The sequence below is a fragment of the Cucurbita maxima genome, unplaced genomic scaffold (assembly GCF_002738345.1).
Source record: "Cucurbita maxima cultivar Rimu unplaced genomic scaffold, Cmax_1.0 Cma_Scf00009, whole genome shotgun sequence".
Taxonomy (NCBI): domain Eukaryota; kingdom Viridiplantae; phylum Streptophyta; class Magnoliopsida; order Cucurbitales; family Cucurbitaceae; genus Cucurbita; species Cucurbita maxima.
Genome location: NW_019272025.1, coordinates 2,068,933 through 2,094,109, shown reverse-complemented (window position 1 = coordinate 2,094,109; position 25,177 = coordinate 2,068,933). Strand labels below are relative to the sequence as shown.

The 25,177-nt window shown below is 32.1% G+C and overlaps 4 protein-coding genes across 5 annotated transcripts; 3 read left to right on the top strand and 1 right to left on the bottom strand.

Moving 5' to 3' along the window:
* Positions 1–2,416: 2,416 nt before the first annotated feature.
* Positions 2,417–6,481, bottom strand: LOC111484254 (B3 domain-containing transcription factor VRN1-like). Of its 2 annotated transcripts, none has more exons than XM_023130780.1 (4): positions 6,145–6,481; positions 3,375–4,087; positions 3,094–3,296; positions 2,417–3,000 (listed from the first exon to the last, which is right to left on the bottom strand). In XM_023130780.1, exons 2-4 carry the CDS (start codon positions 3,940–3,942, stop codon positions 2,665–2,667), a joined length of 1,107 nt encoding a protein of 368 aa, XP_022986548.1. In that variant the 5' UTR covers positions 3,943–4,087; positions 6,145–6,481; the 3' UTR covers positions 2,417–2,664. The 2 variants fall into 2 exon arrangements, with proteins under 2 accessions (XP_022986548.1, XP_022986547.1); XM_023130779.1 differs by having other exon boundaries at positions 3,375–3,966.
* A 2,070-nt stretch (positions 6,482–8,551) lies between these two features.
* LOC111484289 lies at positions 8,552–11,133 on the top strand. Its single transcript, XM_023130826.1, has 4 exons — positions 8,552–8,599; positions 8,777–9,103; positions 10,485–10,592; positions 10,684–11,133. The coding sequence occupies exons 2-4, from the start codon at positions 8,777–8,779 to the stop codon at positions 10,981–10,983; spliced, it is 735 nt and encodes a 244-aa protein (XP_022986594.1). The 5' UTR covers positions 8,552–8,599; the 3' UTR covers positions 10,984–11,133.
* A 2,297-nt stretch (positions 11,134–13,430) lies between these two features.
* LOC111484298 (CCG-binding protein 1) lies at positions 13,431–14,633 on the top strand. The gene is made up of 3 exons (XM_023130840.1): positions 13,431–13,730; positions 13,829–13,902; positions 14,073–14,633. Exons 1-3 carry the CDS (start codon positions 13,502–13,504, stop codon positions 14,385–14,387), a joined length of 618 nt encoding a protein of 205 aa, XP_022986608.1. The 5' UTR covers positions 13,431–13,501; the 3' UTR covers positions 14,388–14,633.
* Positions 14,634–22,108: 7,475 nt separating this feature from the next.
* On the top strand, positions 22,109–24,196 carry LOC111484261 (transcription factor HHO6-like). Its single transcript, XM_023130790.1, has 5 exons — positions 22,109–22,533; positions 22,704–22,888; positions 22,988–23,291; positions 23,505–23,581; positions 23,711–24,196. The coding sequence occupies exons 1-5, from the start codon at positions 22,320–22,322 to the stop codon at positions 23,996–23,998; spliced, it is 1,068 nt and encodes a 355-aa protein (XP_022986558.1). The 5' UTR covers positions 22,109–22,319; the 3' UTR covers positions 23,999–24,196.
* Positions 24,197–25,177: the final 981 nt, after the last annotated feature.

Here is a 25,177-nt window from a genome sequence, read left to right as displayed (position 1 = left end):
ATGGAGGATCAAAAAACTATGCTGCGTGTATACAATGTGGGACCCACCTTGGTAATAACCAATAAGAAAACGACACGTTTAATATAGTGGGTCCCAATAGCTTAAATAAATCGCTAAATTATATATATATATATAAATACTCATTTATATTAATTTTGGAACATTTCAACTTTAAAATTTTCATTAAAATATATATTCTTTTATTAAAAATTATTCCAAAACGTCGTATAGAAACCGTTATTATCTCATTCAAAATTTTAAATTAAAGTATAAAATCTAAAAAAATTAAAAAATTTCTCAAAATTCACCATATAAGAGAATATTAATTAACCTTGTTTAATAAAAAAAAAATGTGGAGTTTATATATATATATATATAATATATGAAAAGAAAAAGGTTAAAAATAAAAATATAAATAAAGGAAGCTTTGTTGGGATTGTTTAGGAATTTTAGAACTATACAAAAGGACAAATTGGTCCGAAAATGATTCTTAAGCATCCCACGTTCTAATAAAGTAATTAGTAAAGATAAAGATACAATTATATATTTAAAATTATTCATATATATATATATATATATTAATCGTACAATTAACTTTTAATAAATTTAATCAATAATTCTAAAAATTGGCCATAATATATTGTAATTGTTTGTTATCTTTGAGTTTTTATTTTATTTTTAGAAAAAAAAACTTACTTTATAAAACATTAATATTTATTCCATTTTTATTAATTTGTTCACTAATTTATTAATAAAAACATCATAAAATTTTTCATAAATTCATTAATTTCAATAAAATAAAATTTTTACGATGATGGGTATCTTTGTCAAAATTTTATAGATTTGAATAAAAAATTTAGTAGATTCTATCAATTTTGTAGAGAAACGTTTTGATAAACAATATTTGGATTTAAACATTCTTTGAAGGTTAAATTTGCAATACTTTGACGAGTTTAAGGTTAATATTGTTAAAATTATTAAACTTCGAGGTGTAATTTAAGAAAATTAAAAGTTTGAGATTAAAACCGATATAAAATTTACTTAATAATATATTAATTTTGTATATTTGGGTAGTACTAATTTTATATTTTTTTTAACCGATGAAGTTGAATAATTTTTATTTATTAATTTAATTATTTAATTATTTTTTAAATCGTGTTTTCAAAATACAAATCAAAATTAAAATTTTTTGTTAGAATTTAACTAAGAATTATTATTATTTTGTTTGAAAAGAAGAAAATTGTGGTTAAAAATAGTAAAAAAATAATAATTAAATGTAATATAAAAAAAAATCAAAGGATTATAAAACAAATGTAAGTTTTTATTATTTAATTCAGTGGGGTGGAGTTTATTACTTGAATTTATAGCTTATTTTGTATTTATTTTGAATTTATTCCACTTTTGTGTTATTAAGTAGGTGGGTAGAAATTAAATAGGCTGTAATAAATACTGGATTAATTTAATATTATTGAAAATTTAGAAACTGTTTATATAATTCAAAATTTTTTATAACCCGATTAATTAACATTTAATTAAAAAAAAAGTGTTAACTAATTACTAATAAGAATTAAATTTAAAATATTTTTTTATATAAAATTAAATCAATCTTTTGTTATAAAAAAAAAAAGTAGGATTAAATAATTTAGAGTTCGCCATCATTCGAGAAAACGCCTTAACTTTTAACTTTGACTAAGTTGACCTACTTAATCTACACATTAGCTTACTTGTTACGAAATATCATGGAGAAAGAATTAAACGTACAAATACTACTTTCATCAATGAGTTTCTTCGTTCAGTTATAACGTTATTGACTAATTTTGTTTGTCTCTAAAATTTGGCCAAGGATTTAAATGCTTCAGCAAGAGATGAAAATAAAGTACAGAATTAAGAGAAAACAAGCATAAATTTCAAAAGGAGGAAACTAAAACATGAATGCACTCTCAAACAACGAGTCGATGACGACTTTGAGGGGAGGCTACAAGCGCTTCAAGCAGAGCTGCATGCACTTATAATGTAGAAGAGTCCACTCTTTTATTTAGATTATCTGTCCGTAGATGCAAAGTAGTGGTTTTAAAGGAATTTGAGGACAGAGTACAAACCTCAGACCAATCGATCGACTTAGACTTCTAGTCAAAGGAGCTGCTAGTCCAACTTGACGAGATACTTTCACCAAGCCGAGTGGAAGGCTCAAGAAAGAAATTGGTCTCGAGCATAAATGTTTTCATGTTGGGTTTCAGACCTTATTCACTTGCCTTATCTTCTTTTAACTTGGCCTCCCCTCGAGTCTAGTAGCTCTCTAGCCCACAAAAAGACCAGACCATTCCAAGCAAAACAAGAAGAATCAGTCATTTACACAATAAGAGAAGGGTTCTCCTCTTCCTTTGATCCTATCTTTATCAATCACTACACAGACAAAAAGAACCAAAAACAAACACGGTCTGGATTGATATCAACAAAAATTTGAAAATCTATATACAACTAAAGTCAATACAGCTTTTTGGAACGTAAACTCTAAATGGATCCTTTTTTTTGTCAACCTGGAAAGATTATGAACATCAAACAACAGCTAATTCCACAAGAACAGATCAGAAACAACAGGCTACCACAAAGAAAGAAAGAAAGAAAGAGGTTTGATACAGTAGGATAACCTGGAAATATGGAGTATTAGTTTCTGATCAGCTTAATCTGGGTAACACTTCGCAGCGGAGGAGGATTCATAGTGCCGGTAGAATTCGGGTTAGCCATTCGTCCGCCTTCTTCCATGACACGAAACATGGTAACTTTGAGCACGATTTCTCTCATCCTGAGAAGCTCGAACACACAAACGTCGCCCTCCCCTAAATTATTTTCCAGGCAAAACTCATACCATCCCTGACTTAACTTCGCTCTACCAACTTTATAAAGACATCGGACAGGCCACTGTCTCCCGTCCGGTGTCTGAAGTTTGATGAATCCTGAAACTCCACTTAGATTCTTTTCAGCAAAGCAAGATGGCAAATACTGTAAAAGAGAGTGCAGACTACCATTGTTAGCACTTGCATAATTCAATTTAAAAGCTTCCATTTAGATATCTCAACAATCCAAATATCTTACCATTATACAACCTCTATACAGATACGATGGTCGCAAGACGACCCTGCAGAACGGATTACCGGGCTCGAAAGCTTTTGCAGAGTTGATAGCTCTTTCTCTTTCTTCTGCTGTCACTGTTCTCTTTCTAGCAGAGGCACTTTCATAAAATCTAAAGCGAATGTCTCCTAAATCTTCACTATGAGCAGATGATGGATGGTGATCGCCTGCAGATCGAAAATTACGGGTAAGGTACTTCAAACATTTACATTGCTAAAATGTCAAGCGATGCGACGGGAGCTTACTAGAATCAAGTTTTCGCTTTTTGCCTCCACTCTTTTTAATTCTGTGTACATCATCACCCAAATTCTGAAATCTCACCTCATCTGCAGATTTTTTAACCTCCATAGCACTAAACTGAACCCCAATATCACGAGTAGATAAATACTCGGCTTGCAACGTACTTGCAGATTTTGATTGGTGTGGATTCCATTCATCACCAAATAGCTTATTTCGCAAAGAACCAGAATTCATGGACTGAATGGAAGGAATGGCTTCAGGAATGTCATAATCCTCCAATTCTTCAAAGATTCTGTTTTGAATGCTGTAATTATTCCTTTGATTACCACCGAGTGCAGCAGATTGGTAGTTTATTTCAGATGTATTAAGATTAAAGATAAAGACACAGAACGCCGAGTTTCCCTCGTATCTGAATACTAATAAGTACCCAACCCGTATGGAGTAATGCTCAAGAAATCCATGCCAACCATCTTCAAACCAAAATTTGTTATCGACTTTCCTTAAACCCACACGCCAAACATGGCCATCGGGAACAGTAAGGGTAGCAACTCCAGAAAGCTCATCCCTGATCATCCTGACAAAAGTTTCTGGGATTCTCTGTAAATATTGACCAGTGATGGGGGTCACACAAATGATTGATAATATAGAAACTTAACTCCATTCCAACAAATAGAACATATCTGACAAGACGACTTCAGTGGTATGATCATTCAGCAGGCTGATTCAAAGGGAAATGTTGCCTTATTGAAAAAGGAATATAACACTTGATTTATGATTAAAGAAACAAAGGAGTTCTATAAAGTTTCCGTAGCCAACCACACAGATATTTTCCATCAGAGATAAAAAAAAAAATGATGAACAAAAGGGCAATGCAAAGAAAGGAAAGCCCAGGATAAAAGAACCAGGTAAAAGTAAATGACGGCATAGACTGCATTATAAGAAACAAACAATCCCAAAAGATCCAAAGCTTTTATTCTCACACACCCATGGAGGTCTACCTTTCAAAATGAAACAAAACATCTTTGGAAGAATTTCATAAGAGCCTACTGCTGGAGAGCATCTGACAAGAAAGAAATATAAGAATCTTCCAAAAAATGAACTCCCACGCTATAATTAATACGATTGTGACTTAGCGTAAATGCTCCCCTTATTTCATCACTATAGCTTTCAACTCTCATTTCCAATTGGAGAGGTCTTTTGAAATTCTCTTAACTGAGGGTTTCCTCTTTCTTTTGTAATTTCATACTACCAATAAAGCAATCTCAAAGCAGTATGTTAACATGATGTGCAGCAAGAACAAACGAAGCTAACACGATGAATAGCAAGAATAACAATACAACAGAAGGAAAATGAAGTTTGTTTGATTTCATTAAGATTCCAGGTGAGATCCCACATCGGTTGAAGAGGAGAACAAAAATATTCTTTAAAAGAGTGTGGAAACCTCTTCCTAGCAAATGCATTTTAAAAACCTTGGAAGCCCGAAAGGGAAAGCCCAAAGAAGACAATATCTGCAAGTGGTGGGCTTGAGCTAATACAAATAGTATCAGAGCTAGACACCTGGCGGTGTACCAACGAGGACGTTGGGTTGTGATCCCACATCAATTGGAGAGAGGAACGAGTGTCAACGAGGACACTCAACCGAGGGGAACGAAGCATTCTTTATAAGGGTGTGGAAACCTCTTTCTAGCAGACACGTTTTAAAAATCTTGAGGAGAAGTTCGTAAGGGAAAGCCCAAAGAAGACAATATCTACTAATGGTAGGCTTGGGCTGTTATATCCCAACTACTCAACCGAACTAGCACTAAGAGACAATGGAAAGATATAGTAGTACTTGTTACTAAGGGATTAAGTTATAATCTTCATATGGTAAAAGAATGATGATAATGGATTGTTTATTTCCACAATTAACAGTTGACAAGATATTTCAAGAGAGTATTTGCAAATGAACACAAAATTCTCTGATTTATTATATATATGATATCTCACAACTCAGGATGAAATAATGGTCATCTTACTTCGAAAATTCTTCTCAGAGAACCTAAAAAATATGAACGAATTAGTGAAATAGGAAGAAAAACCTTTATTTTTTTTATGATTAGCATATAGCAATATTTGTACGTCAAATTAGAACAAATCAAAAGAATGCTATCCCTAAACGCTGAGAAGCGAGAACTTGAAGGTCAGGGGCCTAAATTGAGTATATTCAGTCAAAACGGGCCCTCAGAAAATTGGGATTTTACTCCCAAGTGATATTCAGCTGACGGAAACATAACCTGCCCAATCATGCAAACTGAATATGAAATCATTTTGAAAGCAAAACCAATGCATTGCCTTAGATTGCTGAAACTAACAAAAAAACATGGTTAATGAGCTTAAATAATGAAAACTTTCAGCTCCAAATTCAGTAATAATAGTCATATATCTCTATAGCAGACTGATAGACAAGGAACGAACAGTTTTGGGCCTAAAAACTTCTTCGATTGATCAAAAGTAACAAACAGAGAAGTAAATCATCAAGAACATCGAGTATATCCCGATAATTCCCCCCGTCTTCCCTGATTAAAAACAACATAGAAATCAGGGTTTTAGCTTAATTCCATCAGAAAATTCGTTGAAGAGCAAAAGAACTCAGCACGAGATACACAAAGAGCAATACTAGAGAAACTCCAAAAGAAAAAGAAACAGCGAAAAGGAGTTGAGCCTGATTTTTTCGACAAACAAGCAAGGGAAGCAAAAGCCAGAAAAAATCAATCAGAAAAAGAATCAACAGAGTACCAATTTCCTAGCTTGGATAGTGGAGGATAGCACAAGCTTGTGAAAATAAGGGCGCGGCATTTTCCTTTTGAATCCGCCCGTTCGAAAAGCTGAAAAATCAGTCATTCAGCATAGCGATTCAAAAACCCTCCCCTTCTGTATTTTTGTATTTTTGTATTTTTGTTTGATCGGAACCAAACAATCAGCCGCCCTTGGCCGGATTTCTCTCCCTGAATCTCCGCCGTAAGAGGCTCTGCTATATGAGCCTTCAGATCTACTTCCCCCTCTCTCTCTCTCTCTCCCACTGATTCTTCTTCTTCTTCTTCTTCTTCTTCTTCTTGCAGTCAAATTCCGTTTCTTCAAATTAATAATTAAAACTAAAAACAAAAGAGAGAAGAAAAAGAAAAAAAAAAGAATTAAAAGGGAAAAAAGGGAAAAGAAAACTCAACTTGACCTAAAAGTTGAACCAGCCGATGAAAGGGGCTGGCCCATGGTGACTCATCACAACTCGTCTCGACTTGACTCGGTCTTTTAACTCGGTTCAACTCGGCCGGGTCCACTCAGTCATAATTTCTTTTTAATTACTATTCTTGGAAAAAATCCAATTTTTGCCAAACTTTTCTAAGAGTTGGTATCTTTCCTGTCATAGCCATTTATTTTAATTCATATTTTCAATTAAATTCCAAAATTATTTAAAATTATAAAATTAATCGATATAAAAATTAAAAATTATATATAAATTAATTTAATTTTTTAATTTGACAATAATATATTAGACGAGTTATTATTAAATACCATCCACAATATTTATAAATTTATTAAACATTTTTTAATGTTCAAAAAATAAATAAACTAAATCTTAAAATTTAAATGTTTTTTTATAACTATATATTATATACTATTTCTTTTTTTTAATGAACATATAAATTTTTAAAAATAGTGTTTATTTACTATATATATATATATATTAGTTAAATTAATAAAATATACTTATAAAGTAATAATAATTTTTATAAAATATTTATAAATGTAATGGTATTTTTAAGTAAAGAAACTAATATTATCGTATTAATTATTACCTATTTATTTTTAATTACACGATTTTGTGCACCCTTAATTGTGGGAATTATTGTATAAAAAATTTAATTTTTTATATTATCCATTATTTAATTTTTTTTATTTCTTCAATCATTCCTTAAATTCCATGGACTTGATGACCCATTTTCTCTAAAAAAAAATACAAAATAAGGAAAATAAAATATTTTTTTACAATAATTAAATCAATTATAATAATTTTATTATTTTAATATCGTATTGTGTAGTTTTAAAATTCACATCAATAATCAAATACCTAATATTAGGTTAAATTAATAAATAAATAAATAAAATATCCTTAAACTTTATCCATTAAACTTTAAGAGTTTTTAATAATATATTTATACTAAAAAAGTTAAAAAAAGATTTATATCATTAGTTTGGTTTGAAAATTATTAATATTTTGTTTCAAAATAATTTTTCCATTTAACTCAATAATTATAATTAATATATGAAATTAAATTATTACAAAGATATATTTATTAAAAAAACTAATATATTTTTTTAAAAACATAATAATATGAAATTTTTAATTTTGCAAAAAGAACGAGTCAACTCAGCTGACGGGCTTTTAAGCGTAAAGTGAAGACTGAGTCAAGGAGCGAGCGAACCTACCAAAGTTGATGCTTTGAGTGGCTTTATTCTCTTTCCTTTGCCTAACTGTATTATTAAAGAAAATAAAAATAAATTTATTATTATTTGTCCTGACACGTGTCGCGTCAGGGAAGGGTTGCTGCATGTGTGGGCCCTTGCTCTTTGTTATCACTCCAATGGGTCACTATTGACCAAATAGAAAGAAAAAACAAATTATATTGTTTTTTTTTTATTTTTTAATTTTATAATTATTAATAATATCATTTATTAAAGTTTTTATTATTTTTTTTAATCTTTAAAAATTAAGTGTTCTATAAGTTTTTTTAATTTTGTTATTTACTTTTTCAATTTAAAAATTTAAGGTAAATTTTAAAAATTAAAAAAACAAATTTTAATTTTTTTAATTTTCTAAATTTGATTAAAAATTCAATTTTTCTTTAATAAAAATACTTTTATATTTTCAAAATTTATGCCAAAATTTTAAAAAATAAAAAATAGTTTTTAAAACTTTTTTTTTTTGTTTAAAATTAAAAAAAACAGTAATTAAGGAAATAATTAGTGTTTAATTTTGCTATTTTAAAATGGGTTTAAAATTTGAACGGTTTATTGAGATCCATCTGGACCGCCGATATAACCGTTTCCCGCGTTCGCGAAGAGCCCTTCTTCTTCTCTCTTTCTCTGGATTTCTATTTTTTTCTTTTGTTGCTCTGATTCAAATGGCTTCTGGAAGAACAAGAAGCCTGCAATACAATTTCATTTGTATTGCTATCTCCTCCGAATCCTACAGGTATGGATTAACCTTTCCTTTTGGTTTTGCTTGAACCAAAAGTCGATTTCGCTCTTCCTTTTCACATTTCTAGGGATTTTCACCCTCTGATTTTGCATATTTAGAATATCAATATTGGAAATCTTGCAATCCCTGTTGATTTGTGGATTTGGATGCTTTTTTTTTCCCTCGTTGTAGATGGTGAAGATGATAAGTGAAGGTAGAATGGGTGCGATGAGGACGGTAACAGTGGTTTTGGTTGTGACGGTGCTGGTTTTGGTTGCGGAAGGAACGGATACGAACGAAATATACAGTCCATGTTTGGATGCGAAGATTCAGAAATCAGACGGATTTACTTTTGGCCTAGCGTTTTCGTCGAAGGAAGCGTTCTTTCAGGATCAGATTCAATTTTCGCCATGTGATAGTCGTCTCGCTTTGGTATACAAAAACACTCAACTTGCCCTTTTCAGGCCTAAGGTCGACCAGCTCTCTTTACTCACCATTAATAGTACGACTTTCAATCCGGTACGTCTGTGATTCATCTCTTCACAATGTTTATCTCATACTATTTTCATCGATGAAAATTGATTTCGTTTTAACCATTTCCATTGATTTCGTTTCTTCCCCTGTTTTACCAAGAACATGAACTGTAGACAATTATAGAATAACACGATTTAAGAATTTGAATCTCGACCTGATTTATGTTCAATATGGCTTTTCATATTTATTCTCTATGATAATTATTGAAGAATGACAAAATCAGATAGAGTTATTTTTTTTTATATAGAGAATCACAATTCAAACAAGGGGGTATGGATTAGCAAAACACATAGATGATTCTTTTTCCTGTTTCTAGTACAAGTATGAACAGGGGAGGATTTTACTTCCACTCTAAAGGTTTATTTGTACGAGTATGAATTATTCACCGGCTGTTGTAAGTTGTCATATAACTCTAGTTTAGTCATAATACTGGTTCATATTTTAATTTATTTTAGTTATTAATTCTCTACGTGAATGGAATCAGATGATTCATGTATTACATTATTACTTCTAATGCCTATACAAAAGTTTGTCTAGCATTATTTTGAAACGTAGAATCATTTTCATTTTATATTTGTAGAGTGGAATTTGAATTAGATGTGGATTCATTGTCATTTTGTATTTGTCTAGAGGCAATTGGAAGAAATTTAGTAACTTAGTAAGAGAGACTTTATAGCATTAGATTGTGATAGATACACTTGTAAACACTTTGGTTATTGTGATTTGGCTAACATCCGTGGATTTAGAGGAATTTCTTCCCTCCTAACCACGTAAATTTTTGTGTCTATTTGTTCAATTTCTGTTTGTAGATGTGTGAGTACAGCTAAACAATTGGGTATCAAGACATTTTAGTCGTGGCATTTTGGTACAACAATTAGACAATGATGATACATAAAATGGATGACAACTCATCCAACTAGGGTTATGTTCTACCAATTAGAAATACGTGTAGTTACAGTTGGAAACATTTGTAAAGGTAGCACAAAGTAGAGAAAAAAACCTCTCCAAATCATACACTTTAAACAATTTTTTTCATTTGTCGCACCCACATTAGAAATACGTGTAGTTAGCGGTAGCACAAAGTAGAGAAAAAAACCTCTCCAAATCATACACACTTTAAACAATTTTTTTCATTGGTCGCACCCACATTAGAAATATGTGCAGTTAGCGGTAGCACAAAGGAGAGAAAAAAACCTCTCCAAATCATACACTTTAAACAATTTTTTTCATTGGTTGAACCGTGGGTGGGTCACTAACTTTTTAAATGTTGAAACAATGAACTAATGGAAGATTTTGGTGGATGATTTGATTATATGATTGTTAGAAAGGAAAAGTTCAAATGAATATGATTCGTGGTGGTTTGCAGGCTATGAATGGTGGGTATATGGTAGCATTTGCTGGGCTGAAGTATGCAGCAAGATCTCTCCCTGTAATGATTACCGATAACTCTCACACCATAACTAGTTTCACTTTGGTAAGCCCATAAACCACCATTTACCATCGCGATGATACCCACCACCATTGTGATAACAGTTAAGTGTTGCTTGTGTCAATGTTGTACCCAGGTTTTTGAATTTCAAAGGGGCACTCTTCAAAACCTGTTCTGGAAGAAATATGGATGCGAGAAATGCACTGGGGATTTTTCAGTGTGTCTGGACAACCAAGACTGTGTAGTTTCGAGCTCCAAATGCAAGTACCATGGCGGTTCTGTTGACTGCAATATAAGCATACAACTAGCATTTTCAGGGACAGACAGGAACCTGGAAGTCCTCAACTCCTGGTTTGAAGTTGACAATCTCATGCGCTTCTCCCTCTTCAAACTTTTCTCTGATGTTCGTGATACCGTCACCAATCCATTCGGGTAAAATTCTTCATCTCTGTAGGCAAGGAACCAATATTCTTCATCATAGCTCAGAGCTATGATCTACATTTTGTTAGATATTGTACAATCTTGAAGATTCAACACACACACATATATATACATGGTGCAGCATAATACCATTGAATTTTATGGCTAAACTGTATTGATATTAATCAAATCTGTTCTGATATTAATCAAATCTGTTCTGATATTAATCATAAGAACATATTGCCTTAATTTAGTTAGCATTAGTTTATGAAATAATTAGAACTTAATCAGCTACACGACTCTGACTTGTTCAGTGGTGAGAGGGAGTGTGAGTAACGCACAATCGTTTTGTTAAGTCTCAAAAAAGTATGATCACAACATGAGGCAGGTCTTAGATTCGTTCCGCTCGACTTCTATTTGTTTGTTTTATGGATGTCTATTAACATTGATGGTAACCATTATCGATTATATGTTTAATTGGAGGAAATTGAAGAGTAATAAGTAGCATTTCAGAGCTTTTGAAACTTTTAAATAAGCATAACTTGTAAAATGTGCCAATCATGCCAATCATGCGATTAGGAACTTAGCCACATTCATGTGTTGATTGCAAGAATAAAATGTTAGATATGTTCACATGATTATATTATGAGCATGTTAGGGATTTATGATTATTGTGTAGATTGTGTGCATCTAGTTTATGATTATGGACTCATTGTAATATGTGTCATGTTTGGGAAAATACCCTTTCTTATGATAGAACGATGTACGAGCCATTAGAAGTTTGCTAAACGAACGGTAGTGGTGATTATGCCACATGTACACTTTACAATTTGATGGATGATAGGTTGAGAGACATGTCGCCTATTAGCCTACTATACAACGCACAACCCTTTCATTGACGTGCTGAGTAATAAGTTAGGAATATGAGTATACTTGACTATCGAGTTGTGAACTATTTCAAGCAGAGTCTAGTAAACAAGTCGAATTTGATCGAGAGCATGTCTGACATGTGAGCATGTAGATTATAAATAAGCATACATAGAGAAAATTGGAAGAGACTATAGTCAAAATACCCTAAAACCATAACCAAAACTGGGATAGGCCATTCGAGCTTATGAAATAAACTGATTGTTGGACCGAGATCCCCATGCATATCGAAAACTCTAAATAGACCGTTAATTGGATAATTTAAAATAATGAAACATGTAACTTGTTAATGAACGATTGTAATCTTTGCTTATTCGTCTTCTCTTTCTTCAAGCAACTCTTAATCTTTCATCGTTTCGCTCCTTCAACAAGGTTATTGGATAATTTAGATATAAAGGTCTTGTTCCTCAATAAAGTTGTTAGATCAAACCTTAAGAGTTTCACAATAATTGCTCTCTGTAGCACCTCAACCCATCAAAGAAGGCATCCCTCTCCACACATCTAAGGTATTAACCAAGTCATAGAGAACCTATAAATAAAGAAAATGAACTTCTTGGAGATTTTCATCCTTCACTTTGAGGTCTATCGAGCCATAGACCAAATCTCTTCTAACTAGATAAAGAAAGTTCGATAATGTCAAGTTTGTGCATCCTCTAGATTGTCCGATCCCTAAGCTGCTCGAAACACGAAGCAAAAAGTTCGGCGCATTGCCTCCTCCTTAGCCTCTCTTTCTCCAATAAGCCATCAACGGTCTTTCTCTCCGCCAATATGAAAGTACATGCCCTTCAACTCTTTCATTAGCTCGGCTCCTTTTTCGGCCTACACAAGTTTACCATATTCTACATCTACAACGTTTGCGTCATATGATATGATCGTAGCCAGTGGTATCATCCCTACCATTTGGCTATTCAGGCAGATTACCTCTGGCTATTGCATTCAATTAGGTTGTTAAACAGCAAGCAAGCGGGTTACATGTTCCATTATGTTGAGATGTGAGATATATGTGGTGATGATCACTCTAAGGTATGCACGAGAGCCCTTGGCATGCATTTTCGGTTGGGATGGAGCAAGAAATGTCTAAGCTCCACGGTACAACTCAAGTTACATTAAATTTAAAAATGTATTGTTTTAAAAATATTTATGAGGTTATAAATAGTATTTAATGTTTCAATTAAACCATGAGATAATCAATAGAAAATAACAAATTGTCCAAATTGGAGAATTGAAATATTAAATATAAAAGGAATTGGAATATTTCAACAATTTTAATTAAAGATAAAAGGCAAGAAAAATAAATATCGCCCACAGTATACCATGTCCGCAGCAGATTCTGGCCCCACCGCTTACGCTTTCTTATCCAAAAAGGAAAAAGTCCAACGCACCCTTCCAATCCCGTCCACGTCACCCACATGTTCCCAATCACATCACGCCAATCCAACGCTCCAGAACACGTCGACAGAATTATCTGACGTCACGGCCCCTTGATATTTTCTTTCTATATAAAAACACAAAATCTAACAATTAATAAATAAATAATCAAATTCCATCCTTATCCCCTTTTTGTTCATCTTCTTCCTCACAATTACTCTCGATTTCTGCAACAAGCGATGGAATCATCCTTTCTCCGTTCTGTTTCATCTCCTTTACTTCTCGAATCCACGGATCTTCTTCGTCGGATCGGATCCGCTTCCTCTCCGAGATTTCCTTCTACCGTTGTTCGTTGTTCTTCCAGAAGCCATGCTTCTATTCCGAAGCTCAAGCCGTTTAGTCGCACGAAGCTTGATCGCGCCATCAAAGATCCGCCTCTGGTTGAGAAGTCCGAGAACGAGCTTGCAGGTTTGGCTATTGATTTCAGAGGAAGTTGTTTTGACATGGAATCATTTTTGTGTTTCTGATCCTATGCGATTTCTTGTTTTCTGTTTGGACTGGTTTAGATTACTGCTCGACATTGGATGGAGACGATTCATACAGCTGTTGGAAAGCGTATTTCGAGCTCAAAGATCTTGAAGTGAGTTTCTAGGGATTCTCAATTGATTTTCGTTCCAGATTTTCTGTTATTTCGCGTTTGATTTCCCGTTTCCCCCAAATCCGATGAATTCTAGACCTAATTTTAAACGAGAGAGGAAACATGCGAATTAATTAATCAACGAACTAATTAATCGCTGTGTGTGTTCTCAGAAAGAGTCGCCTAAACAAGAAGTGGAGAAACTGATTCTTCAAGCGGGAGGCGTGAAATCGCTGATCGGACTCCTACACGGCATCGCGGGAATACACAAGAAGAAGGAAAGCGAAAACGAGGCGAAGAAGCCATTGAACGGCGTGGAAAGAAGAGTGAGAGATTGTCCAATACCAGATGGATTGCCGAAATCCGCAGAGGAAATTGAAGAAGAAGAGGGAGCGAGAATGCCGGATTCACCATTTACGAGATTGCTGAGGAGCAAAGGTACATTCCCTGCCTGGTACACCCCTGCACCCGATCACGAAACAGATTGAACAAAAATACATGATCTGTTCTATGAAAATCAGTAATGGTTTTGGCAGATCGAATAGCGGAGTAAAAATTTGTTATATAAAATTAGTGATTAGGAGACATCCTTCAGTCTATGTGATTTGATGTGTGTTTTGTTCGATTCTATATTTTACATAGAAATGTCTGCTAAAGAATATGATTGAACAGAATGTTTGAATCTCGTTACTGAACACTTGTGTTCTTCAATAAAGCACTAAATTTTGCTTATATTATAGAGGCTAAATTAATAAAAATAATTCTACATTTTGTAATTTTTTAAATTATATTTTCGATCAATTTTATGAAATAATTGTGTGATAAAATAGTTTTCTTTTTCTTTTTCTATATACTATATATTTTTCTAACAAATTACATTTATATCTAACCTATTTCAAAATTAGAGCATGCTAAACTTATATTTTCAATCTCAATTATGGGTAGGTCGGGTTGGAAATAAGAAAGCTCGTCATAGTATGCCAAGCTCGTTATTGCATGTTAAGTGTCACAATCGCACTTTTGATGGTAGCAGACTTGCGATTGTGCGGCACTCACTTTCTAACGACAAATGAGCTAAGCCAATTCGATGTATGCTCGAGCCTCTAGCCTTAGTTTTAAGAGAAGGTTTTAGAAAACGAGAGCAAAGAGAGATTTCTGAAAGAGATTTTATATAAGCAAGCAATAGAGAAATAATAACGGCTCATAGTATATAACTTTGGATAGGAAGAAGTTGACAACGAGTCGTATCTCCTTATAGTACATTCTGAAGCATTTCATGTTTGACAGGCTTTCTGAAATGTCATATTTCCTATAAATATAAAAGTAACACTAGAATATGAAAAGACATAAAGGGTTGGACCTGTCATGAACATACAGTCATAGGCAATACCTGACGTGAAAATAAAAAATATTAAATATCAATTTAAGTATAATTCAACTAATTTAAATATTAAATATTAAATATCAATTTAAGTATAATTCAACTGATTTAAATAGCAATTATCAAGTAAACTGTCGACCCATACAACAACAAATGAACTAATAAACAAATCGAATCAACAAACCAACTTCACTCCTCTCAATCTCAATAAACATACATTAAGATTTAACCAAAATGAACTATAAATTTGGTAAAGGGCCAAAACCCTCCAAAAACTTTGATATTTGGCTCACTGTTCATCAAGAGCTAAGAGCTAAACCCCGTAAAGTTAGCTTTCGAACAGTTAGCTTTCGAACTCGAACATAGGTTAATAGATAAACTATCGTTAACTATCTTAAAAATGTCGACATGGTTTAATGGTTACTAGCAGAATGTAATTTTGTTAGTAATGTCTAACGAGCATGCTCTCTTTATCATTTATGTAGTTCAATAATTATAGGGTAGAGATGAACCGTGAACCTAGTTTACGTGAATAATTTAAAAACGACACCTACCCTCTTGAAAGCTTAAGAATATTTAAAAGTTAAAAGTATTTTTGAAACCCTTTTAAAAATTCAATAATATTTTGAAATAAAATGTTAACCGTTTCTATTCCAAACTAATGGTAAGAATATTTTCTTAAACATTTTTTTGAAAGTTTAAGGTATTATCCATTTTTTCAAAAAAAAAAAAATTAGAGATATTTCGAGACAAAAGACAAAGTTCAAACATAATTTTATTAATTTAGCTGAGTAAAATTGAGTCGAAAGGTAAAATGTAATTTAAAATTTTTAAAATTTTATTTATATAATTAATGAAATAAGATTGTCAACAACTTTGTTCTAGATAATCTACATCTTATAGACAAAATACAATTATAAAAGGATAACAAAGAAGCAACGGGGAACATTAAACAATGGGAGAGGAGGTCGACTTCGCCCATAGGTTGGACCATACCACAACCCGAAGTCCTTCCATAGCAGGAGAAGGACAGGGCATCATTCTCGTTATCGTCGTACGAAACAAGAAAGGGAAGAAAGCTAGCGTAGGAGGAAAGATGAGGCTCATGGACTACGACTCTACGAAAGAGTTACCTTTATATACAAAGGGCATGGGGGCGCCACAACTAACACTTTGAAACCGGCTGAAAAATGATGTGCGCTACTAGAGGCACAATGACTTTCAAACTTGATAAATAGGCCTTTCGTAAAAAAAGTGAGTAAGGGGCTCACTTTACTTTTGTTGCAGAGCTTAGTGTCATAACTCAACTCACAACGTGATTGTGCCTTGAGAAAGTCTCTCGGTTGCATACATCACTGAAGTTCTACTTGACACCTATCGTGATGATAAACGACTCATCTCGTCGTGACCTTCTCTTGAATTCTCAAAACTTCTGTAGCTCCATCCCCGCAGGGACAGAGAACCCATCGTTGTCTCGACTATGCTATTGGAGGCTCTGGAGAAGTCGGAATAGGAGAGCTCTCATCTTGGGTGGGCTTACTACTTAGATGCTTACGATAACTAATTTAAGTGGGGGAGAATGTCACAACCATACTATGAATAGAGTAGGTTGTGACCCTCACGTCAAGATAAGTAAATGAGCGACTCTCAAAAGGTGTTCATTCGGCCACACTATGGTCAATATAAAAAAAAAATGCCATGATGAGACGCTTGATTTTTTTTTTTTATTTGCTAGCCATTTTGTTTTGAAAATTGACGGAAACTAACGTGTTTCTTTAAGAAAAATAAAGACGATAACAAAATTGTAAGAAAACAAACATACATTGGAGAGACGAAAAACTAAAAATAAAATTGCAATGAAATGTAGTTCAAATTATTGTCAAATGGACTTTGTTATTAAATTCGATCGAGCTCCAGCCCTAACGTATTTATTATTGTCCCATCAATCTTGAGGTCTTCCTCAAGGTGGTCCACTTTCTTCCTACCTATTTGGTTTGCGTGGTCGAGACCTATCTCTTCCCATAATTGAGAGACTACGATTAGGTAGTTGTCTGACGCAACATAAATTTTATAAGTAGGTGAGAGACAACTTAGCGAATTGAAACATTTTAATGGCTAGATAAAAAAAATGAAGAAGCAATTCTTGTAGTAGCACTGAGTAAAACGAGAACAGACCGAATCGTGAAAACAAAAGAAGCAATTCTCATAGTATCAACTAGCGAACTGAGAATAGACCGAACCGTGAAAACAAAAAGAGCGATTCTCGTAGTAGTAACAGCTAGTGAACCGAGAATATGCTGAACCGCAAAAAGAAAACAAGTTGAGGTATTCATCAGTTGAATTGGAATGAGTTAGATCGAGTTGTTTTGGTCGTTTATTCAAAAATAAAAATAAAAATTATTTTTTGAAACAAAATATTTTCATCCGAAAAAATATTTTAATTTTTTTTGGAAGTTTTAAGAATATTTCTGACCTAAAACATATAATTTTGTTAATTTAACCAAAAATAATAGCCACTAGTTTCGGAAAGGCTTCAAAAATCAGATGAAGAAACATTTAAGTATGAGAAGGACACTTTAGGTTATATTGAAGGCTCGTCGAACAAAATTTATGAGAGATTGGTCCACTTCAACATGATTGTCTTACGTGTTCATGTCATGTTACTGTCACGAACCTAAATTTTTCAATGAAATTTGAAGAATTTTGTTTTTTTTTCTCTAATTTTAATCCGGGTTGGTTTATTAATGGTAATAGAAAAATAACTAAATTATAAATATAAAGATTTGATTGAGTTAGATTTTTTCTGAGTTCAGGTCGGTTTCACATTTCTTTATCAAAATCTGATTGTTTTTTTTTTCTCTAATTTTAATCCGGGTTGGTTTATTAATGGTAATAGAAAAATAACTAAATTATAAATATAAAGATTTGATTGAGTTAGATTTTTTCTGAGTTCGGGTCGGTTTCACATTTCTTTATCAAAATCTGATCATCCTGAAAATAGGGTTAGTACTAAACCCTACCTACTTTTAAAATTATTAGGAAGATAAAAGAATATTTGCCGTTTATAATATTAATGATATGTTGTAATTTTAAAATTTTTAAAGACAACCCATCAAAAAAATATTTATGATATACATGTTATTTAATAAATAGTTTTATTTATTTATATTAATTTTTTTTGTTGGATAATCTTATTATTGGATTAGAGAATCTATTTTTATTGTATTTATTATATTTTTTTTTACTAACATCGAGGATTAAAAAAATAGTAAAAATAGCATTGAATTAATTTATGCACATAACCAACTTAAAATAATAGAATAAATGATGATTTAGAATTTAAATTAAATTCATTACTCATGAGTTATTTATAATATTTTAATCAACTGAAAATAAATTTTTATTAGGAATATTATTTTCTAGTCATTTTAATCCATTTTTTTCTTAAAAATATGCTATTTGAATTTTAAAAACTCAAAACAATAATAATAAATAAACACAATTTTTAATGGAATTTTTTTTTCTAGTTTTAATTAAACTCAAACTAATAATTATTATTATAAACTAAAAAAACCTATTTATATATTTTATTTATTGAAATAGTGAAGGGAGAATTATCAAAAGAATGAAAAGGCATATAAGCATAAAAAAAAAATAGGAGGCTACCTAACAAACTCAGGAAAAATTAGGATAAGAGTCGGGTCGGAACTCAGCTGTGCAGAGGACGAGATGAGAGGCATCGACATGAATGGTGAATGAAACGACCTCGCAATCCTTATTATAAGCTTCGCTGCCATTTTCAACAACTTCAAACATATTCCCGCCTTCTGAACCACCGACATATTCCTTCTCCTCTTTCCTCCTCGTGTCGTCTCTCTTCTTTGCTCCTCTATTTATTCTGAAATTTTAGACAATGACATTCTTATTTCCCTTATCCCGAAGGAAAGAACGGGTGTGAGATTTCAAGTTATAAATACGTAATAAATATAAATAAATAAATATATATATATATATATATATATATATATATATTTCATATTTATTATGTTTTTGTAATAGCAGCCCATGAATGAATAGTTTTTTTGGCCGACCGTCAATCATTTTAAATCTCGTCTACTATTAATAAATTTCTATACCAACGTCTTATTTTTATTTTAACTAAAAATAATTTTAAATTGTCTATTTTAGTTATGGAAGGAACAATTAAAGTATACGATAGGTTGATATGTTAATATAAAGTAAATATGTGTAGAATTATAAATTTAGTTTTTATAGTTTAAATAAAATTAAAATTGAGTCGATTTTAAAATTTAGAATTTCAATTTATTATTATATAAAACTTGCAATAGTCTTGCTTATACAAATTTTATTAAACAATAATTATAATTTAACATATTAAATCAAAATAAATAAATTTAAAAGTTTTAAATTATAAATGAGATATTTTAAAATTTAGGAATTAAAATAAAATTTAAACATTAAAATTACTTGTCCACGCAATCACCAAACTTATTTAAATGCATTTGTCAGAATATATTATTTTGGATATTTTTTTATTTGACAAAGATTTTAGTTGTTTTTATTACACGATATTTGTGTGACTTATTTGAGTGTTTCAGTTTATCTGAAGATTATTTATTTATTAATGTAATATATATACATGATTCTGTTTGATAAAAACCGTCTATTAGAAGAGATGTGACGAGATTATTTTAATTTAGAATTTAAATACTTATAAATTTATGAGTATTTATGCATATATCTTAATATAAGATAAATATGTCGAGATGTGGCTCGATTTACTAAAGATTATTTAACTTTTAATGCAAGATATATACATGATTTTATTTAACAAAAACTCATCTAACTAAATAAATATGTCGAGATTATTTTAAGCTAAAGTTTAAACTCTATCAAATTTACGAGCATGCAAGTATGTTCAACTGTAGATTTTCTAAATTTATTTAAAGATTTATTTTGTAATTTTTATTTTTAATTTTTATTGCGTCGATTAAATAATCATTTTCATTTATAAGTAATTTTGATTTATTGTTGTGCAATTATTATGAGATTTTTTTATAATCTTTACGGGGTATTTTGGTCATTTGATAAATTGTAATTAAAATTTGAATACATAGAAAATGTTATCCAAATTTCAATAAAGGAAGTATTTTCAACTATTTTATTATATTATTTAATTTTAATTAAATGTTGTCAATATAAAATTTAATAAATAGGCAATTCAATTATTTCATTTTTTTTGTTATAATAAATTAAATATATATATAAAAAATTATTAATGATAATTAGTTTTTAATAGTTCATTTTAAATTATAATAGTAAACCCCATATAAAGAGTCACCTTGTTAAAGGTGGCAAACATTTAATTAATTAATTAAAGTTAAAAAAATAAATATATAAAAATGGATAGGTAAAATGAGTCTATTACATATATATATATATATATATTAGTCAATTGATAAGTTTTTTTACAATTTTATATAGTTTAGATCGCATGTTTAGAATCATTCAAACTTGACATAATCGATCTTGCTTTTGGAGTGATTCAAATTTCAAACCATGCTTGTGGAGTAGATGAGTTATAGTTTGTTGGATGGTATTTGCTACTCGGATAATCGTAGTAATTCTAGAGCTAATACGTGCAACAAACCTCGACTTCTGGAAGGGATGCATTTATTAGATAAAAGGTCGACGTGGGCTCTGCCCGTTGCTCTGATACCATGTTAGATGAACACGACTCTCCACAAGGGTATGATATTGTCCACTTTGAGCATAAATTCTCATGGTTTTATTCTGGGTTTCTCCAAAATGTCTCACACCAATGGAGATAATATTCTTCCATTATAAATATACTAATATGAAAAATCAACCCAAGGGAAAGTATGAAACGGATTACCTTGATGATCAAGATCAAAAGTAAAAAAAACTCGTTTCTAAACTCGTGATTCGAATCACTTCACAAGAGGTTTGATCAATATCACTTGAATGACTTCACATGCAAGTTTTAAACACAAGAATTTGCAAAGAAAGTTGAGCTCTCAACAAAGCTAAAATAGAAATTATATTCTTAATTTCAAAATCTGATGTCTAATTAAAGAAAAGAAGGTCTTATATAGCCCTTACAACCTTAATGTATGTGATATAATTCTAAAATCTGATGTCTAATTAAAAAAAGGTCTTATATAGCCCTTACAACCTTAACCTGTGAAATATATAACTCCCAATTTAAATGGCTAGTAAATGAAAAATACTCATAACCTCCCTATTAAAATGTCTAGTTAATAGTGGAATATGGTTACCTACGTGAGGTTACAATATAAAAACTCCTATATTTAAAACTAGCTTAAATATGACAAACAAATATTTAAACTATAATTAAATAATGCAATTAATAAAATGTGTTTATTGACTCATGGACTAGTTTCATAAATTCAGCGGAGTTCATTCAATGCAACTTAAAGTACATTTAATTCATCTCTTTCTTGAAGCTCAATTTTGCACAACATAGAAGGGAGGTCTCCAGCATCTTCTAGAATTTCCTTTGATGAGCTCACCATAGCTTGAATATAACTGTATAAGGTTTGTTGTAGCTCCTTAGCTCTCGTCCTTGTAATTGGACCTTGAAGTATGAAAATTCCTTGGTCGTGGTTCATATCATACGATCATTCCCTAAATTAGCAGATGTAAGACTTTCCTCCGACCTAAATAATAAAATAAAATAATTTAATTGTTAAACAAAATTTTAAATAGAAAGAAAAAAAGAATCAAAGTTATCAATGATTTAAAAAGGAGTGAAGAAGAAATGAAATAAAATACGCTGAAGTGAATCTCTCCATATCAGATCCTTTTTTTTTTCTTTCTCCTCCCAAATTCTTCGATCTCTCACTGTATAGTATATTAACGTAACCACCTCCATCCTGTTTTAATTTTCTTGTTTTTTTCAATTTTTCTCTCAGCTTTTGATCCAAAAATTCAAACGAAGAAGATCTGGGTTCTCTTGAGAACACGAAGATCAACAATGGTTTTGCTTCAATCTGAACTCAGTTTGGATTTTAGACCTACTTTTGTACCCAAAACGCTCACCGATTTCTTCAAAGAGGTTTCCATGATCGGAAATGTGCCCGATAGGGCTTCGAAGCTCAACGATTTCGTCAAAAGTTTGGAGGATGAAATGAGGAAGATCGATGCCTTCAAACGGGAGCTTCCTCTCTGTATGATTCTCTTGAAAGACGGTGAGTTCTTCTTTTGAAATTATAGGTTTCAATTCCTAATGGGATGAATTTGAAATTATACCTAACCAGAGGTTTATTTCTTAGATTTGGGATTTTGTGGAATTTCTTTGGATCAATTGAAATTCAAACGTTTAAATCGATTCTTAGGGCTGTTGATGTTTGTGTTTCAGCCATTTTAGCTGTGAAGGAGGAGTCATTGCTATGTGTAGTTCCCAAACCTCAACCGGTTTTGGAAGAGTTCATACCTATGAAGAAAGAATGCTACGAAGAACAAGAAGAAGATCAGAAGAATTGGATGAGCTCTGTTCAACTCTGGAAGCCCGATCGGAAACGAGATTCCAAATTCGAAAATAAGGTATAAGAATTTCTCCTATAATTGTCGAACTTGATCTTGTTTTCTGCTTGATAATCAGTTTAGAATTTGGTGTACTCTTTCTTGTTTGGATAATCACAGAGAAATGAAAAAGTAGGCCTAGTGACTTGTAGAAATAAGAATGGGGAGAGGATCCATGTACCATTTAAGGAATTTCCTATTCATGCGCTTTCTCTTTGCACTCCGGGAATCAAAAATCCGATAGAGGAATCCGCTTTGAGTGGTACTCGAGTTGTTTCGTCTTCCACTCTGAGTTCTCTTGTGAATTTAAGAACCGGAATCCAGCAGCAGAAACAGCAGTCGTCTCGTAAACAGCGGAGATGTTGGTCACAAGAGTTGCATCGATGTTTCGTTAGCGCGTTGCAGCAACTCGGGGGATCTCATGGTAAGATATGAAGTTTATGTTTAACCAACAATATGTTTAAATGATTGTTGTCTTGAAAATCATGAATAGCTATAGACCTCAATCGACATGGTTAAGTAAAATGCTACTATATGTGATACCAAGAACGACGAGGTCGGTCATCGGTATCGATTTTCCGGCTCAAAGTGATGGAAATTCTCGGGTTTGATTCGAAACGTTTGTTATCTTTTCCAGTGGCGACACCGAAGCAGATTAGAGAAATAATGCAGGTAGATGGTCTCACCAATGATGAAGTGAAGAGCCATCTGCAGGCAAGCTCCAAGGCTTACTTTTAATGTCTTTTATCTTTGATTCTGTGATGAACTGCTAAACATATTTTTTTCGTAATGTTTCGTGTCACATACGTCAATGAAATTAACGATATCTTTTGCTGAATCCAGAAATACCGACTCCACACAAGAAAGCTTCCAGCATCTGCAGTCACCCCTGCAAACCGATCCGTAGTTGTTCTTGGAGGATTATTGGTGCCTCGAGTTCAGTACGGTGATTCGTCAATGGTGTGTAGTTCACAAGCTGGCTCACCACAAGGTCCTCTTCAGTTAGCAGGGACAGGGGAGACATCGACCACAGGGGACAACAGCACGGAGGACGACGACGAGGATGATGCAAAATCCGAGAGCTACTGCTGGAAGAGCCGAATTCAAAATCCGGGGATCGAAGATGCGTAAGGTGTTTTCTTCCCACCATGATTTTGAAAATAAGAAGATATACTTTGGAGGTATATATATCCTTTGAGTAGATTACACTTCTGTTTATTACTCATAAAAATGGTACAAAATATTTGTAGGAAAGCCATGTTTATGTGAAGAAACCAAACCAAAAACTGGTGATTTTTTATATATACCATCAGTTTGTTTGCCCTGAAACTTTCCTGAGGCTCATAAATTTTCTTTCAAACTTCATGTGAATAGTTTGGAATTTTTGTTTCAAAACTCCGATATTATTTCAAAAGTTGATTGTTTTGTTGCGAAAAACCTGTTATTGTGAGGCTTTCATTTTATTTTCGTTTCCTCGTTTTCATTTTGTGTCATTTATCGTTCGTTTGTTTAATATATATATATATGAAATAAAAATGTTATTATGCGTAAAGAACTATCTGAGATGAAAGCATGTAAAAGGAGTTTGGAATGGGCATGCAACTATGGACAATACATTCTGGACAAGCAAGACCGAGATATTTGTCATGTGGCCATTGACAACACGCCTTGGACATACATAACCGTGATATCCTCTCCCACTCAATTGGTTGACGTCCCTGTCAACTGAATTGGACAAGCAAGACTTAGACATCTGTCATTCTTTAGATAAGCATGATCGTGACATCCTCCCCCACTCAATTGGTTGACGCCTCTGTCAATCGACTCTTTACAACCCTGTGTCATAGGCTGAGGTTGACTTTTAGGTCTCTTCGATGTGTTTCCAGATGATTTCAGTTTTGCAGAGTCTCGTCAAATTTGTAAGGAGCTGTTGAAAACTGCTTCTTGGTTCGTTGGTTCTTGGCGTCTCTCTCGTCAAAGTTTGCTGACAAATCTTTCGTTTTTCTGAAGTAAGATTCTTAAGTTTATAACAAAATATGATAAAAATAACAATGAAACTCGAAATATAAATGTTTCTAATTTCAATTTTGATTATTTGAGTGTTGAAATTATTATATTTTGAAATATTGAGAAACGAATGATGATTATTTATTGTTTAATGTATTGAATATATATTCAAGCTTTTATTATTTTATTGTATACTTTTTCTATCTCTTAACTTTAATAATCATTAATGTTTTTACTTAGCATCTAATTAAATTGATAATTGAATACTAATTATGAATATTATGTACCCCTAATAGTTAGAGG

Excerpts from the sequence above, each read along its gene's own strand:
- LOC111484254 (XM_023130779.1), bottom strand. The coding sequence starts at position 6,249 with ATGACTGATTTTTCAGCTTTTCGAACGGGCGGATTCAAAAGGAAAATG. Across the intron at positions 3,297-3,374 it reads AAAGCGAAAACTTGATTCTA|GCGATCACCATCCATCATCT; the intron begins GTAAGCTCCCGT and ends TTCGATCTGCAG. Across the intron at positions 3,001-3,093 it reads TGTATAGAGGTTGTATAATG|TATTTGCCATCTTGCTTTGC; the intron begins GTAAGATATTTG and ends TCTCTTTTACAG.
- LOC111484289 (XM_023130826.1), top strand. The coding sequence starts at position 8,777 with ATGGTGAAGATGATAAGTGAAGGTAGAATGGGTGCGATGAGGACGGTA. Across the intron at positions 9,104-10,484 it reads ATAGTACGACTTTCAATCCG|GCTATGAATGGTGGGTATAT; the intron begins GTACGTCTGTGA and ends GGTGGTTTGCAG. Across the intron at positions 10,593-10,683 it reads CCATAACTAGTTTCACTTTG|GTTTTTGAATTTCAAAGGGG; the intron begins GTAAGCCCATAA and ends TGTTGTACCCAG.
- LOC111484298 (XM_023130840.1), top strand. The coding sequence starts at position 13,502 with ATGGAATCATCCTTTCTCCGTTCTGTTTCATCTCCTTTACTTCTCGAA. Across the intron at positions 13,731-13,828 it reads GTCCGAGAACGAGCTTGCAG|ATTACTGCTCGACATTGGAT; the intron begins GTTTGGCTATTG and ends GGACTGGTTTAG. Across the intron at positions 13,903-14,072 it reads TCGAGCTCAAAGATCTTGAA|AAAGAGTCGCCTAAACAAGA; the intron begins GTGAGTTTCTAG and ends GTGTGTTCTCAG.
- LOC111484261 (XM_023130790.1), top strand. The coding sequence starts at position 22,320 with ATGGTTTTGCTTCAATCTGAACTCAGTTTGGATTTTAGACCTACTTTT. Across the intron at positions 22,534-22,703 it reads TATGATTCTCTTGAAAGACG|CCATTTTAGCTGTGAAGGAG; the intron begins GTGAGTTCTTCT and ends TTTGTGTTTCAG. Across the intron at positions 22,889-22,987 it reads ATTCCAAATTCGAAAATAAG|AGAAATGAAAAAGTAGGCCT; the intron begins GTATAAGAATTT and ends GGATAATCACAG.